General features: G+C 40.6%; 1 protein-coding gene across 1 annotated transcript in view; it reads left to right on the forward strand.

Moving 5' to 3' along the window:
* Nucleotides 1–17,932, forward strand: part of hax1 (HCLS1 associated protein X-1) — a 31,434-nt gene extending 13,502 nt beyond the window's left edge. Inside the window, exons 3-7 of the mRNA XM_060904960.1 lie at nucleotides 3,333–3,550; nucleotides 3,743–3,803; nucleotides 7,337–7,458; nucleotides 16,914–17,034; nucleotides 17,632–17,932. Of these exons, the coding sequence (XP_060760943.1) occupies nucleotides 3,333–3,550; nucleotides 3,743–3,803; nucleotides 7,337–7,458; nucleotides 16,914–17,034; nucleotides 17,632–17,708 (599 nt within the window). The 3' untranslated portion in view covers nucleotides 17,709–17,932. The remainder of the gene's footprint in view (nucleotides 1–3,332; nucleotides 3,551–3,742; nucleotides 3,804–7,336; nucleotides 7,459–16,913; nucleotides 17,035–17,631) is intronic.
* Nucleotides 17,933–18,139: the final 207 nt, after the last annotated feature.

Genomic DNA, 18,139 nt, shown 5'->3' on the forward strand with positions numbered 1-18,139 from the left:
GGGGAGAACATGCAAACTCCACACAGAAAGGCCCTCGCCGGCCCCGGGGCTCGAACCCATGACCTTCTTGCTGTGAGGCGACAGTGCTAACCACTACACCACCGTGCCGCTGGTACATAATATCATTAAAATATTCAGAGAATACAGAGAAATCACTGTACACAGGGGACAAGGCCGAAAACCAACACTGGACACCCTCAGGCGACACTGCATTAAAAACAGACAATTCTGTCATGGAAATCGCTGCATGGGTTCAGGAACACTTCAGAAAACCATCGTCTGTGAAAAGTTAATTACTCCATCCACAAATGCAAGTTAAAACCAGATATAAACAATATCCACAAACACCGCCACCTTCTCTGGGCTTGAGCTCTTTTACGACGGACTGAGACAAAGTGGAAAATTGTCCCGAGGTCTGACGAATCAAAAGTAGAAATTCTTTTTGGAAATCATGGACACCACGTCCTCTAGGCTAAAGAGGAGAGGGACCATCCGGCTTGTTATCAGTGCACAGTTCAAAACCCAGCATCTATGATGGTATGAGGGGGCATTAGTGCACATAACATGAGTAGCTTGCACATCTTGGAAGGCATCATTAATGCTGAATTACACACACAGGTTTTGGAGCAATATACTGCCATCCAGATGACGTCTTGGTCAGGGAAGTCCTTGTTTTATTTATTTATTTTTTGTTTCAGTAAAACGATGCCAAGCTGAATTCTGCACGTGTTAAAACTGCATGGCTTCATAGTAAAAGAGTCTGGGTGCTAAACTGGTCTGCTGCAGTCCAGACCTGTCTCTCATTTAAAACAGTTGGGTGCATTATGAAGAGCAAAATACGACAAAGGAGACCCAAACTGTTGAGCAGCTGAAATCCTACAGTGGTGCTTGAAAGTTTGTGAACCCTTTAGAATTTTCTATATTTCTGCATAAATATGACCAAAAACATCATCGGATTTTCACACAAGTCCTAAAAGTAGAGAAAGAGAACCCAGTTTAACAAATGAGACAAAAATATTATACTTTGTCATTTATTTATTGAGGAAAATGATCCAATATTACATATCTGTGAGTGGCAAAAGTATGTGACCCTTTGCTTTCAGTATCTGGTGTAACCCCCTTGTGCAGCAATAACTGCAACTAACGTTTGTGGTAACTGTTGATCAGTCCTGCACACCGGCTTGGAGGAATTTTAGCCCATTCCTCCATACAGAACAGCTTCAACTCTGGGATGTTGGTGGGTTTCCTCACATGAACTGCTCGCTTCAGGTCCTTCCACAACATTTCCATTGGATTAAGGTCAGGACTTTGACTTGGCCATTCCAAAACATTACCTTTATTCTTCTTTAACCATTCTTTGGTAGAACGACTTGTGTGCTTAGGGTCGTTGTCTTGCTGCATGACCCACCTTATCTTGAGATTCAGTTCATGGACAGATGTCCTGACGTTTTCCTTTAGAATTCACTGGAATAATTCAGAATTCATTGTTCCATCAATGATGGCAAGCCGTCCTGGCCCAGATGCAGCAAAACAGGCCCAAATCATGATACTACCACCACCATGTTTCACAGATGGGATAAGGTTCTTATGCTGCAATGCAGTGTTTTCCTTTCTCCAAACATAACGCTTCTCATTTAAACCAAAAAGTTCTATTTTGGTCTCATACATCCACAAAACATTTTTCCAATAGCCTTCTGGCTTGTCCACGTGATCTTTAGCAGACTGTAGACAAGTAGCAATGTTCTTTTTGGAGAGCAGTGGCTTTCTCCTTGCAACCCTGCCGTGCACACCATGGTTATTCAGTGTTCTCCTGATGGTGGACTCATGAACATTTAACATTAGCCAATGTGAGAGAGGCCTTCAGTTGCTTATAAGTTACCCTGGGGTCCTTTGTGACCTCGCCGACTATTACACGCCTTGCTCTTGGAGTGATCTTTGTTGGTCAACCACTCCTTGGGAGGGCAACAATGGTCTTGAATTTCCTCCATTTGTACACAATCTGTCTGACTGTGGATTGGTGGAGTCCAAACTCTTTAGAGATGGTTTTGTAACCTTTTCCAGCCTGATGAGCATCAATAACTTTTTCTGAGGTCCTCAGAAATTTCCTTTGTTCGTACCATGATACACTTCTACAAACATGTGTTGTGAAGATCAGACTTTGATAGATCCCTGTTCTTTAAATAAAACAGGGTGCCCACTCACACCTGATTGTCATCCCATTGATTGAAAACACCTGACTCTAATTTCACCTTCAAATTAACTGCTAATCCAAGAGGCTCATATACTTTTGCCACTCACAGATATGTAATATTGGATCATTTTCCTCAATAAATAAATGACCAAGTATAATATTTTTGTCTCATTTGTTTAACTGGGTTCTCTTTATCTACTTTTAGGACTTGTGTGAAAATCCGATGATGTTTTAGGTCATATTTATGCAGAAATATAGAAAATTCTAAAGGGTTCACAAACTTTCAAGCACCACTGTATAATCAGACAAAAATGGGACATTTCCCTTTCAAAACTACAGCAATTGGTCTCCTCATTTCCCAGATGTGTAAAAGTAGAGGTGATGCAACACAGTGTTAAACATATCCCTGTCCCAACGTTTTTGAAACATTTTGCTGGCATCAAATTCAAAATGAGCATTTTTTTTTCAAAAAAAAAAATTTCAGTTTCAATATTTTTGATATATTGTCTTTGTAATATTTTCAATGAAATATAGGGTTTCCATGACTTGTAGATTATCACATTCTGTTTGTAATTTGTTTTTATTTAGGGTCCCAACTCTTTGGAAGTAGGGTCGTACATTTGCAAGCCTCTGTAATTTGAATGCAGCATTACTTTCAACGCAGCTCCAGATCTTCATAAACACTTGTCTAAGGATGTGCAGATCTGATGGCTCAACAGATCCTTGGCACATGTGGTATTAACGTGCGTTTTGATCAGTGGATATATTTTTGTGTTCTCATCTTAGCACTAGGAGTGGGTTTTTGTGTTCTCATCTCAGCACTAGGAGTGAATGAGTGAGTAACTTTTACGAATCCTGTGGACAAAGATAGTATGTGGTAGTACTTCAGTCATGGTGTTCCTTTTGAGGATGGAAGTTGAGATTTCAATAATAAAAACAGTGACGACTACTACTAATAATTTATGGCTCTTGATCTATATTAATTTTAAACCTCAGAAAACATGAAATTTCATCCCTCAAATTAGTGCAATATTGGGGGGGAACCTGACACATGACTAAATTAAGTAGTTTTTCCACATCACTTTCACATCCTTGTATTGCTGTCGTTTTTTTTTTTTTTTTTTTTAAATATTTTTCTCAGATGTGCCCTGTATTGAGGCTGTACCTCAGGAGAAACCAGAGGGAAGCAGCAGCAGAGGAGGAAGACACAGGAACTCTCTCAGAGATTTCATGCTGAAGAACCCAGATGATTCTTCCCATAATTCCCCATCTGTAGCCCCTAGAGACATGGATCCTTCATCACCTGGTGGCCAAAGTGTACCTACGAGCCCTTTCCATCACTGGACACCATTCTCCAGGGTGAGACACGTACATATTAATTTTAAGTCAAAAGCAGCGTTTCCCCAAGTTCAAGGTGATTTAGAAGGTCCTGTTGGTGAAAGTGTCAACATCAATTCTTGTAATATGATTTGCATTACAATAAAAGTAACTTCTTTCCTTTAAAACCTGTTACAGAATGTTGTCAATGTTTATGAAAGTTGTTTATTTCAGTTTAAGGACATTTGGAGTGCTGGACCAAGACAAATGGAGGAAGAAAGGAAGGAGGACGGAGGTGAGTCATTTCCCCACATGGCTCATGATCTGATCAGAAGGTTTATCACTGTATTATTTAAGATGTGCAGTAGACTGCATTCAGCTCACTTTTCAATGTGGAAACTTGTTTTTGACCTTTTGTCTTTTATCATCAATAAACTAGCTAACTATGAGTGATTGTATGTTTTCCTGTGACACTGTAGAGTCAGTGTTATGGCTTTAACAAGTGAATGTGTCTGTATGCTGATTGATCAAGCTAATATGTGTAATGTACAGTGTAATGGAGCCCTGCACTCCCGCGGGAGTCCCGCGGGACCCGACGCAAAGCAGTGCGGCGCGGGACAAATTTTGAAAGCTCATTGCGGGCGGGAGTGCACAATGCGGGAGCGGGCGGGAGAGGTGATGAGCTGCAGTCCCGCTAACTAAAAATGTGTTTAAAATAAAATTTATAAGTTATTAATTTATGTCTATCATATATAATTTGTGCTGGATATTTTATTTGGCATTAATAACATTTTAAGATGCCTAAATTTGCGGATGTGGTCTAATCTCGCGTACGTTTCCGATTCCTTTCCGCTCTTCCGTGTTTGAGATCTGCGATCATGGCAGAAGAGCAGAGCTCCTCTAGTGAAGCTCACAGTGCTTCAGAAGTAAGTGTTGCTTTAAAAAGAGGTACATTTACCGTTAAAAAGTCAAGAGTCCTGAAATCAGACATTTGGAAGTCGTTCTCACTCGTGTACGACGCGGAGGGAAATCCGCTGCCCTTTGCTTGTTGTGATAAGTGGCAAAAGGTTCTGACATACAACGGCCATAAATCAGGTACATCAGGCCTGAATCGCCATGTATGTACTGTCTTAAAAGGACAACAATTGGAGTTCAGAGGGAACAACGCAAAAGTGACAGATGCGTTGAAGGCAAAGACCGTGGAGAAATGCGTTTTGTTGCTGCGGACCTCCGCCCGTATGACCGCATCGCTGGTCGGGAATTAGTTCAGTTAGCCCAATACTTAGTTGACACAGCAGCCACAATAGGCAAATTCGATGTGCGAGATATTCTGCCCCATCCAACAACTGTCACGTCATGTAGATGATGGTGCACTCAAATTTAGAAGAGCTGTTGTTGATGACATGAACAATGACAAGAACTTTCATGAGAAATAACGCAAACGTCTGCATTATGCGGGATTTGCGGGCGGGAGCGGGACAAAATATGGCAGGCGTGGGCGGGAGCAGGACTGAAAATCATAATTCTTTACGGGAGCAGGACTGCACAATGCGGGAGCGGGACTGAAAATGTTGTCCCGCGCAGACCTCTACAGTGTAACTCCTTTTTAAAGGGAAGACGTGCTGCTCTTTTTACTGTTCATGCTGCGAGCTGCCATGTTGAATTCATGTCACTTGCTGAACTCAGGGATGAAGAGACCATCCCGAGTCAAGGGGGAGTTTTCTTTGGTTTTTACAAGTTATGGTTTGCTTAAGCATGTTTGAACTAAGGGATGAACGTCACACAAGCATTTTGTTTTAATCAAGGAATGAGAAAAGATCAGAAGCCGTAAATAATTATTTCAGATATGTTTTGCATTTTGTCTAATCTTTATCAAACAGCAACATTCTCATCTTGGCTGAATTACCGTATTTTCCGGACTATACGTCGCTCCGGAGTTTAAGTCGCATCAGCCAAAAAATGCATTATGAAGACGAAAAAAACATATATACGTCGCACCGGACTATAAGTCGCACTTTTTTGAAGGGTTATTCTATCCACGGAATCTGTGATTGTATCTGATAAGCGGCGCGTGGTTACTGCGCGACTGCATTGTTTATTTAATAAACGAACAGCTGAGCAGTGATAACGCGCCCTTTGCCCTGTAAGTAGCCTAGTCTGATTATTTTAAATATCTACTACTATCTTTAATACTATCACTATCGTTATTACTAATAGCCTATATTATTATTATTATAACTAATATTAGTAGCCTATTACTGATGCATTAATCAGTTTGCTTTTAGAATATTTTTACCGGTAGGGCTTATTATCGCCCCATGGCTCTTTCATCTGTGTTATTAAAGCTGTAGTCATCATCGAGGAGTGTTATTCTTCATATTTGTCGAATTTTATTTCATCAAATCAGAGGTCAAGTAGGCTATAGGTATATCATCTCCAAAGACAGGTACGGTAGTAAAAACAACTGTCTAGTGAAAAAAAAACAACAACAACAACCGCTTTTAAATCCCCTACTTAAATCCTTAAAATGAGTCATTTAACTCATGTGTTGTGTGATCTGATCTCCAATGGTGAAATAAACCGGTTGTGATGAGTACAGTCTGTTATTTTAGAAGATAAATGTAATATATAATTTAATATATAGACTAATAAAAATTAATATTTTATAATATAATATTGCGACATATTACTGTCTGTAACTGTTTGTCACTAAAGCGTTTTCTAAGATCATAATGTCTGATATTATTATTATTATTATTATTATTATTATTATTTTACACACACAATAAGTGCATGTGCGTAAAGTTATAGTAAACCATCCCCCGCCTTTTTTTTTTTTTTTGAGTCGCCGGACCCACCCACCTCCTCCGTTCTGGGACCTCCCACTTCACAAATTAAGCACTGCCTAAAATCATTACATAACTTATTTAAATAACTATAGGCCTATCATTAATAATAAAACACAGATCAATCAAGTTTATCAAGCTGATGATTTCACTCCAAATCAGCAAATCCATTGAATTCCTCATCCTCGGTGTCGCTTCTGAACAACTCTGCCAACTCCAGCGGCAGATGAAGCGCTGTTTCCTCTTCTTCTGCGTGGCTGTCGTCAGACTCAGCATCAGCTCCAGTTATTCCGCGGTGAAAAAAAAACAACAACATATATACGTCGCACCGGAGTATAAGTCGCATGGCCAGCCGAACCATGAAAAAAAGTGCGACTTATAGTCCGAAAAATACGGTACTACTTGTTTAAATACCATTTATAGGTAAACAATACTTATGAGGGTAAGTCAAAAAGTTCCAAGTTGACAAATTGAAAAAAATCTTTATTTATGAAAATAACAGCTATTTCTCTACATATCCTCCATTTAAGTCTAAACACTTCTGCAAGCGGTGTTTCCATTGGAGAATTCCTTCTTTGTAGAATTCTGGGGGATGTCTTCCACACCTTTTGAAATTATAACATCTGTCTTAGAACTTTGACTTACCCTCGTATATCATTTATCAACGGAATGCAGGCAGTTTTTTTAAATTCTAGTCTTTGAAGAGAAGTAACACAGATGCTGTGTTGAAGATTTGTTGGTGTGTAGTGTACTTTATACAGTTCAGTGATTATTGAACAACACCATGGAGGCCTCACATGATGCTTACAATCAGTGTGGGTTTGTTGCTTGTGGTACTGTGTGTCTCAAATCGTCGTCTCCTCTGTGTAATGGACTTTGAGCTAAATGAGAAGTAAGGATTAAAAGGTAACAAAGGGAAATGTATGTGGAATGGAGCCTTTTTTTTTCCTGCTTACTTTTTTCCTCAATTCCTTTTTTCCAGATCTAGACTCTCAGGTGTCTTCAGGAGGCCTGGACCAAATCTTAACACCGGCTCCCTCACAGCCAAAAACACGATCCTTCTTTCAGTCTGTAACAGTTACCAAAGTGGTTAGACCTGATGGGGTGAGTGATCCTGACACTTTTTCTCCCAGTTTGTCTATTTGCTGAAATCGTCCCGATAGTCAGCTCTTATCAATCATACAACGCCTACCAGCTGAGGAACGTGAGGACTAACACATCCATCCTCTGAGACATGTGACACCACCCACCATGTTGTATTGCCACCACACCACCACTGTTTAATTCTTGAATCTGATTGGTCAGGAGATGTGCGTTATTTTTATATAATAGCATGGCTTGGACAATGGTTCTTGCTGTAACAATAATGACAGGTTTATTTTAATGCCCTCGTTCCAGTATGTTATGGTCTCTGTACTAACAGTACATACACAGGGACAGGAATGCTCGACATAATCCAGTACTAATTAATGGACTTAATCAACACTTTTTTTTTTTTTCAAGCAAAGAAAAATGTATAATCATTGTGACATTTTCTGTTAGGAAACATTTTATTTATTTATTTATTTATTTTAAATGAGACATGTAATGAAAGAAAAAATCACATTACATATTTATGACTATTCTCTCATCTCATCTCATTATCTCTAGCCGCTTTATCCTGTTCTACAGGGTCGCAGGCAAGCTGGAGCCTATCCCAGCTGACTACGGGCGAAAGGCGGGGTACACCCTGGACAAGTCGCCAGGTCATCACAGGGCTGACACATAGACACAGACAACCATTCACACTCACATTCACACCTACGGTCAATTTAGAGTCACCAGTTAACCTAACCTGCATGTCTTTGGACTGTGGGGGAAACCGGAGCACCCGGAGGAAACCCACGCGGACACGGGGAGAACATGCAAACTCCACACAGAAAGGCCCTCGCCGGCCATGGGGCTCGAACCCATGACCTTCTTGCTGTGAGGCGACAGCGCTAACCACTACACCACCGTGCCGCCTATGACTATTCTATTCGATGAAATAAAAAATGAATCGCAATTATCCATCTATTCCATCCATCCATTATCCATAATCGCTTATCCTGTGCAAGGTTGCGGGCAAGCCGGAGCCTATTCCAGCTGACTATGGGCGAGAGGTGGGGTGCACCCTGGACAAGTCGCCAGATCATCACAGGGCGGTCACATAGAGATAAACAACCATTCACACACTCATTCACACCTACGGTCATCACTACGTCATCACTTGTTTATCACGATGCATTGTAGGGGATAGCCAGGGTCGGTAGTTGAGCGATATGACCGATGTCAGGTTAATTTTACATGAGCGCGATGTGAGAGGAGCAATTTTGCCGTGTTTTGTCGTGGAATACAATGAAATTGGTGATTTAAAGAGGTGGATAACATGTCGAGGGTTTACAGCAGGAAAATCGGAATCCAAATCAAGCTTGGTGAGAAGGTAAGAGTCTAGACCGAGTCTACCACACTGTACAAGAACATCAAAGCTCAGAATGTCTCATTTCTGAGGATGTACAGTGGTGCTTGAAAGTTTGTGAACCCTTTAGAATTTTCTATATTTCTGTATAAATATGACCTAAAACATCATCAGATTTTCACACAAGTCCTAAAAGTAGATAAAGAGAACCCAGTTAAACAAATGAGACAAAAATATTATACTTGGTCATTTATTTATTGAGGAAAATGAGCCAATATTACATATCTGTGAGGGGCAAAAGTATGTGAACCTTTGCTTTCAGTATCTGGTGTGACCCCCTTGTGCAGCAATAACTGCAACTAAACATTTCCGGTAACTGTTGATCAGTCCTGCACACCGGCTTGGAGGAATTTTAGCCCGTTCCTCCGTACAGAACAGCTTCAACTCTGGGATGTTGGTGGGTTTCCTCACATGAACTGCTCGCTTCAGGTCCTTCCACAACATTTCCATTGGATTAAGGTCAGGACTTTGACTTGGCCATTCCAAAACATTCACTTTATTCTTCTTTAACCATTCTTTGGTAGAATGACTTGTGTGCTTAGGGTCGTTGTCTTGCTGCATGACCCACCTTCTCTTGAGATTCAGTTCATGGACAGATGTCCTGACAATTTCCTTTAGAATTCGCTGGTATAATTCAGAATTCATTGTTCCATCAATGATGGCAAGCCGTCCTGGCTCAGCTGCAGCAAAACAGGCCCAAACCATGATACTACCACCACCATGTTTCACAGATGGGATAAGGTTCTTCTGCTGGAATGCAGTGTTTTCCTTTCTCCAAACATAACGCTTCTCATTTAAACCAAAAAGTTCTGTTTTGGTCTCACCCATCCACAAAACATTTTTCCAATAGCCTTCTGGCTTGTCCACGTGATCTTTAGCAAACTGCAGACGAGCAGCAATGTTCTTTTTGGAGAGCAGTGGCTTTCTCCTTGCAACCCTGCCATGCACACCATTGTTGTTCAGTGTTCTCCTGATGGTGGACTCATGAACATTAACATTAGCCAATGGGAGAGAGGCCTTCAGTTGCTTAGAAGTTACCCTGGGGTCCTTTATGACCTCACCGACTATTACACGCCTTGTTCTTGGAGTGATCTTTGTTGGTCTACCACTCCTGGGGAGGGTAACCATGGTCTTGAATTTCCTCCATTTGTACACAGTCTCTCTGACTGTGGATTGGTGGAGTCCAAACTCTTTAGAGATGCTTTTATAACCTTTTTCAGCCTGATGAGCATCAACAATACTTTTTTCTGAGGTCCTCAGAAATCTCCTTTGTTCGTGCCATAATACACTTCCACAAACATGTGTTGTGAAGATCAGACTTTGATAGATCCCTGTTCTTTAAATAAAACAGGGTGCCCACTCACACCTGATTGTCATCCCATTGGTTGAAAACACCTGACTCTAATTTCACCTTCAAATTAACTGCTAATCCTAGAGGTTCACATACTTTTGCCACTCACAGATATGTAACACTGGATGATTTTCCTTTAATAAATAAATGACCAAGTATAATATTTTTGTCTCGTTTGTTTAACTGGGTTCTCTTTATCTACTTTTAGGACTTGTGTGAAAATCTGATGATGTTTTAGGTCATATTTATGCAGAAATATAGAAAATTCTAAAGGGTTCACAAACTTTCAAGCACCACTGTATATTGGATCACAAAGCAATCTTAGACTTGAGTCTAAATTTGTTGTGGCTACTGCCTCATAGAGGCAGAGCCACTATGTCATCGTGTTGTAAGAATGAGTGTAACAATAGCACACTGCGCATAAGCATTACAATCACTAGAATGGCGAATCATCATCTCATGTTATCAAAGGTACACAAGAATGGGTGGCGGAGCCATGATGTCGTCGTGATGTAAGAATGAGTGTAACAATAGCAAAACTTTGTAACCAGTCAGCACTTATGTTGATCAAGTTTGATTACCCATTCTACTTCTTGATAAACTTCGGAACCAATCAGAACCAGAAATGAAATAAGAGAAACCTCGTTATAACTTTGTAGTATCGGAAGATAATCGGCAGATAAAAAGAGAAACAAAATTCACCTCGTGGTTTGCCGAGGCTACTGATTCGATATCAGGTAAGTGGTGTTTATTTTAAGAAAATTTACCTTTTGATTATCACAGCTTTTGTTTGGTCCTTCTGAAAGGTCACATGAAAGGTTCTGAAAGTGCTTTTTTATTATTTATTTATTTATTTATTTATTTATTTATTTTTAAAGCTTTTTGGCAGATATTTATGCCAAGAATTCCAGCCATTCAAAAAAAAAAAAACCAACTCAAGAAGGCAGCGAAGACAACGTTGGAATCTTTTGAGCGATCTGCTCGGTTTGCAATTACAAAAGTCCCATGTGGGAATAAATCAGCTCGTTCGTGAAAACTAAGGCTACGTTTACATTACGTAGAATCAGCGGATCATCAGATTAACGTTCTTAAAACGATTCGCGTTTACACTAAAACCGTTAGCCGTGCACACAGCAACACCAATACACGGATACGCTCGGCTCCGCAGGCATCCTGTGCTCCAAATCACTCCGCCCTGAACAGCGAGTGCCCTCTGGAGGGTGCGCACTCCGGCCCTGCGCAGCTCACAGAGCGTGCGAGTGAAGTGCACAAGCTGTGATTCGGGACTGAGCCGCTGTGTGTGTGATCCCAGCGCAGATCACTTACCACTCGCAAGTGGAAGGATGGCAAGCCTAAAGACAATCATAACTACACAATGGGCAGTATTTGCATCAGTATTTGCAGTATTTTCATACTTTTATACTCTTTAATGAAAGGTGATACAAGGTGGAAGTCCGCGCCGTTTTTCAGCAGTCGCGTCACATGACCAACGCCAGCGAATCAGGAAGGTGGATGTCACAGTGACGTTGTCCAATGAGGACGCCAGCTAGAGCTCAGCACAGCGTATTCGCGTATCTCAATGTTTACACAGCACCGGACCAGATACGATCTAGATTGAATACGTGGACGCTGGCGGATTCCCGTTTCCCGGCTTTTCCAGGTGGTTTAATGTAAACGGACAGTGCATCCGCGAAGAAAACGAGACAGATACGGTCTAATGTAAACGTAGCCTAAAAGTGTAATTGGTCAAACTTCTGCTATTCACTTTAGTTTTTTAATTGTATTTTTTATTTTAGTCTTTTCACTTGTGAAACAAAATGTGCTCATTAGTACTAAATAATGCTTCTAACACAATTCATGAACAAGTGCTTTCTTACTATTTTGAAAATGGATATAGTTCATAGTACTGTATTTTAAACAAAATTGGTAACCAAAATACTCCAAGCCCTGATGCTGTTCACAGCTTGGTGATGCTTGCAAGAGATGAGGTGAGTATAATTGATAACATGTTTATATGCTATATTTACTGTATGGACATAGGATCAGAAAACAGTTTTATTTATAAGCAGTAGCCACATGTACCTATAGGCAGGGCTTAATTTGAGCCGGAACAAGATCCGGAACTTCTGTCGTCGGATCCGGCAGCTATTTTCATTTCATTCGGTGTTCCGGCAGCTATTTAAATGGATCAGATCACCTCCGTGACCATCACAAAGGGAAAAAAAAATCAAACAATAAATTAAATAAGTAAATAAAAATGTGTTTAGTGTTCGGTTTTGATTTTGATACCTGTTGTTGATTTCTCTTCTATGACATCCACAAAATCTATGCGAAAGGGGAAGAGGGAGGGAGGGGGGGTGACATGGGGTGTATACTTCCGCTCAATAGAACACTGGGTTTTTTGTAGCCGTTAGCTTGCGCTGTGGAAAAAATGGCAAAAAAACAAGAAAGCTTACTAAAATTTTTCAAAGTCCCAGGACAGCCGGATCCTAAACGACCTAAAATGGACGACGTTGGACACAGTGACACTGCACCTGCTGCAAGTGTACCAGTCTCCAACTTGTTTTGTAAACCCTTTATTTCTTAACTATTACTTGAATTGATTGCACTTATGTTTGCTGGCACTGCTTTTAAACATGAAATATGCTTGAAATCCTAGGCTATGCTTTTAAATCCCCTACTTAAATCCTTAAAATGAGCCATTTACCTCATGTCTTGTGTGATCTGATCTCCAATGGTGAAATAAACCAGTTGTGATATGAGTACAGTCTGTTATTTTAGAAGATAAATTTAATATATAATTTAATATATATGGCTCTCATGAAAATGTATTTGAAAATATGTGGCTTTCATGGCTCTCTCAGCCAAAAAGGTTCCCGACCCCTGCCTTAACGCATGTGTGGAGAGCGAGAGTGAACTTGAGTGCCTGTTTGGAGAACATTCTGAGCGTTGTCCATTGTTGTCCAGGATTTGATAACTGGTGCTGTTGCAATACATGTCATGCAATAGGCGTGTGTGCGTAAAGTTATAGTAAACCGCCCCCCGCCTTTTTTTTTTTTTTTTCTTTGAGTCGCCGGACCCACCCACCTCCTGCGTTCTGGGACCTCCCACTTCACAAATTAAGCACTGCCCATAGGGTACTTTTTTTTTCTTTTAATCTTAAGTTATTCCTTACCATTTTCTGAGAAGCTTTGTTCTAATGAAATCTTAGTCTTGTACTTAATCTTGATCCAGCACAATGAAAGTTACAGATGCAGTAAGGGAATCTCATCTCATCTCATTATCTCTAGCCGCTTTATCCTGTTCTACAGGGTCGCAGGCAAGCTGGAGCCTATCCCAGCTGACTACGGGTGAAAGGCGGGGTACACCCTGGACAAGTCGCCAGGTCATCACAGGGCTGACACATAGACACAGACAACCATTCACACTCACATTCACACCTACGCTCAATTTAGAGTCACCAGTTAACCTAACCTGCATGTCTTTGGACTGTGGGGGAAACCGGAGCACCCGGAGGAAACCCACGCGGACACGGGGAGAACATGCAAACTCCACACAGAAAGGCCCTCGCCGGCCATGGGGCTCGAACCTGGACCTTCTTGCTGTGAGGCAACAGCGCTAACCACTACACCACCGTGCCACCGTAAGGGAAACTATTATGAAAAATCAACTGTTGACTTAAGTCTCAGATTGTTTTGTGATCCCCGGCCCAGATGAACAGCATCAAAACATTTATAAATGAGTGATTAGTTAAATAAAACTTGATATCAGGAAACATTAGAAAAAAAAACAAACTTTGGAAACTCGCTGATCTGCTGTGTCATGTTCAGTATAAATGCATTTTCTTCAATGAATGCTGCTAGTGAGGTACACTGAACATTGTACATACCCGAAAGAGAATCCTTCGTGGTTTGGGAGTTTTATCGGGTCGGCTGCCGAGTGCTTCGACATGTTGAGAGGCAAAAGCCGAAGAATGCTTCTTTGTTTTACAAACTTTGGAATATCGCTAGTTTCAGACAATGAACAGTGTCGATTGTTATCATCATCTATAATTGAAGGCCATTCCAAAGACCATGGAAAAATTGCTGGGTCACAGTTTAAGTACATCTTTTTCCCACCAGAGAAATGTAAACTACAAACACTTGTCCATTTCGATTCAGTTTGAAGGTTTTCACTGTGGATTAAACTTATCCATTTCTTTCTTCTCTTCACGACAGGCAGCTGATAAAAGCTCTAATTAGGTGTTCTTTTGTTGTAGAGACACAGTAAGGCACACAGCAATTCACTTTAGGCATGGTTAAAACCGGTTCGACAGACCAATGCAGTGTTTAACAAAGGCGAAAGTAAACAGTACAGCGGCGCTGACCCTGAGTATTGGCCATAATGAGTTGCGGTAAACAAGTGGTGACATAGTTATGGGTTAGGGTCATTTAGAGCCACCAATTAACCTAACCTGCATGTCTTTGGACTGTGGGGGGAAACTGGAGCATAAGGATAAAACCCACACAGACACAGGGAGAACATGCAAACTCCACACAGAAGGGCCCCCGTCGGGAGAGTGCAAAAACAAAACTAAAATGGTAAATGTAACAGATCTAAAAAGTGAAAGGGCTTTTGTGTGATTGACTGACTATATAAATAGATTTTAAAAAAAATCAGATCTCTCTCTTTACAGACTGCTGAAAGATTAAAAAAAAGAGAAGCAAATGGAGGCAGAACAAATGTTCATCAAAGTTTTAAGTAAAGGAATATTTTATTATTTTTAATAAAAGAAATAGTTAATAGACCATTATTTTACTCCAACCTTTACAAATGTGGGTAAATAATTATTGTTGGTTATTAAGAAAATCCTTTTTTTTATTTAACAAAAGTTAAACGTTAAACAACATTTTATTTATGTTGATAGAATAGGAAAATAAATGTTGCATATTTTGGTCATAACATTTTCATGTCATTTTTTTCAAAAATGTCATGGGAAAATTGTGAACCCAACATCGTGAATTGAGTGAATCGTTACATGTCTAATGTTTATAAAAGTCAGCACTTTGTCACGGTGCTTTGTAAAGTTTCCCAGAAAGTCTTCCGGACAGAGAAGTTTACACTTTCTGCTTTCTCAGTAAAATGATGAGCTGCAGTTAGATAGGGAGATGGAGGTGCGGGGGGAGGGGAGGGGAGGCGCGCGTGTGTGGTGGGGGGGCAGGTGCTGGTGAGAGAGCAATTGTTTAAATCATAACAGGAATTAACTAACAAAACATTCCACGCCATTAAGTCTAATTATAAACAGTTAAATTGCACAATGTCTTCGTTTAATAAATTAAGCATGGTCATTGTCGGGAAAACTGCTATGGTATAAACAGACTAAGGCCCTGTCCACACGGCAACGGATTCAGGTGACTCCGATACAATTGCTTATCGTTTAGGCCTGGCGTCCACACGGCACCGGCGTTTTGGGTGCCCAAAACGCAATCTTTTTGAGAACGGGTTCCAGAGTGGAAAGATCTGGCAACGTTGCCGTTGTGAAGTCGTCTGGATGAGTAGAATGGATTTGTTTACGATGACGTCACAACCACATGACTGTGAGTGCTTCACGCCGGGTAGAAGTGTAACGAATATCACCAGGAAAAAGCCTTACAGAGCACTAGTGAGAGTGCAACACGAGCTTAGATATTATTATTATTATTATTATTATTATGTTCAGTGTTAGTTCACAGTAGTAATGCAAGAAGCAGAATAGTGACAGTAATAGTGAAGCAAAAACATGCAATTGTACAAACACTGCAGCTCTACAGCAAAATATTCATTTATGAAATGGTCTGATTCTTAACACCAGTAGTGCCAATGATCTTCTCATTGCGATGCGAGTTGTCAACAAATCCTATAACTTGGTTCATGAAACGCGCTTACAAAATATTTTCACTGTGAATATTTATTGTGTAATGGTGCAAAGTGAGAGAGAGAGAGAGTCAATCCCGCCAGCAAAAATAGAGAAAAAAAGAGCAATCTCACCTCTTCAGATGTGGGTTTAAGTCCTACAATACATTCCTCAAAAAGGGCGTAGAGGAGCAAATTAATCATTATTTAATTAGCATTCAATTTATTCCAGACCATTAAAGACACCGCCTTCCGCGTAGAATCATAGGTCATCCTCGCCGCCATTTTGGAGAGGTCAAAGCGGAGAATAAAGATTAGCTGCGTTTAACTGTACCAACAGGTTTGCCATCCAAACGAGATCACATGGGATTACCTTTCACAGGTGAGACTGGAAAAATACTTTTCATTGTATTTGGTCATTATAATGTAATTTTACAAACAGATTTTCCTGACTTTGTGGCTAATATGCATCCTTACTTCTTCTATTGTTCTGGTGTCTCCGAAGGGACCGTCTTACAGCGCCCCTAGAGGTGTGGCATGTGTATTGCATCGTTTTCAGCAAGCATTGCGTTGCCATATGGACCTGATATTTTACTGATTGTTGCCCATTTGGACGCGATATATTTTTAAATAACATCTCGTTGCCGTTGTCGTGTGGATGTAGCCTAACACTCGACCTATCTGAAAAATACCACTTATACCAGATTAACTTCATATAACTGTATGGTCTGGACTGTATTATTCCTGACATAATTGTCAGTGAACTTTGGGTGCATTGATGTACTATGGATATGCATTAAATCATATTCCTTTATATATTGTGTGTCTGTCTGCCTACAGACAGTAGAAGAGAGACGTACAGTCAGGGATGGCCAGGGTAATGAAGAGACTACAGTGATCCGCTCAGGAGGCCCTGGTGATCCAGAAGGTCCACATGATGATCCAGTTCCTCCCACACCAGGTCAGCTTACTCGCCCTGATGCTCTGACCCTGCACAGTAAAGTCTCTGAGCTGCAGTGCTCTCAATAAGGAGTCAAAGTCCTTCCCGTACCATTCATGGCGCGTTTGGTGGCGCCGATTTTCCGTTTCATAGCCCTCGGCCTCTCGCCTATATTATATAGCTAGGGTTACAGTGGGGGGCGTGTCCTCTGGTAACTGCGAGAGTTTGACTCCCCACTCGCATCTGTATTGCAGCGTGCCTTGCCAGATGGCAGTAGGCACCATTTTTATGATGGTCTTTGGTATGACCTGACCGTGAGTAGAACTCGCGATCTCCCGATCGAGAGGCGGACATGTTAACCAGTAGGCCACACGTCGGCTCTCAACACGGAGTACTTATAGAAATTCTGCAAGCTGCATGAGGCAAGAATAATTTTAAATGATGTTCAATTATATAACAGTTGAATCGTCAATACAATAAAAAAATTGTAATAAAGACAGCACTTCACTGTCGTCTTTTTAAAGACGAGTAATGTATTCAAGCTGTGAAAGGCCTCAGACATTTTATGTGCCATAATAATTGGTCAGGTTTTAAATTGTGTTTCTTGTATGTTCTCAGGTGGTCTCAGGCCTTTCACTGACCTGCACGATGAGTTCTCCATGTTCACCAAGTTCTTTGGTGGCTTCAGAAGATGAAAACGGAGAGGACTAGAGTTTTCGAGCTCTGGCTTCTGAGGATGAGACAGAAATAAAGGCAGTGACTATTACAAACTGCTTCAGCCCTATTTATTATTTTGGTTTTTTTTTTTCTTCAGAATTGATGAATCATTGTTGCAGTATGTTTTGCATTTTTGAGTTGGAATGTATATAAGCTTAATTTCCAGAAAATATAAATAAAACCTAATAATGTACTATATGAATATTTGTGCAGGGGTCACACTCTTTATCCTCTGAAGTTTTACAAATGAAGATTGAAAGGATGAATGACACTCAATTTCCCTCTTTTTCATTTTCATGACTGATTATTTTTGCACTTTTTAAAGTGTAAGCACAAATAGATTGGAAGCGCTGTAAAGCTCTGTCTGGTTTCGGAGTGTTAATCATGTACAAGCTCTCCGTCTCCCTCC

Source organism: Neoarius graeffei, chromosome 22, assembly GCF_027579695.1.
Source record: "Neoarius graeffei isolate fNeoGra1 chromosome 22, fNeoGra1.pri, whole genome shotgun sequence".
Taxonomy (NCBI): domain Eukaryota; kingdom Metazoa; phylum Chordata; class Actinopteri; order Siluriformes; family Ariidae; genus Neoarius; species Neoarius graeffei.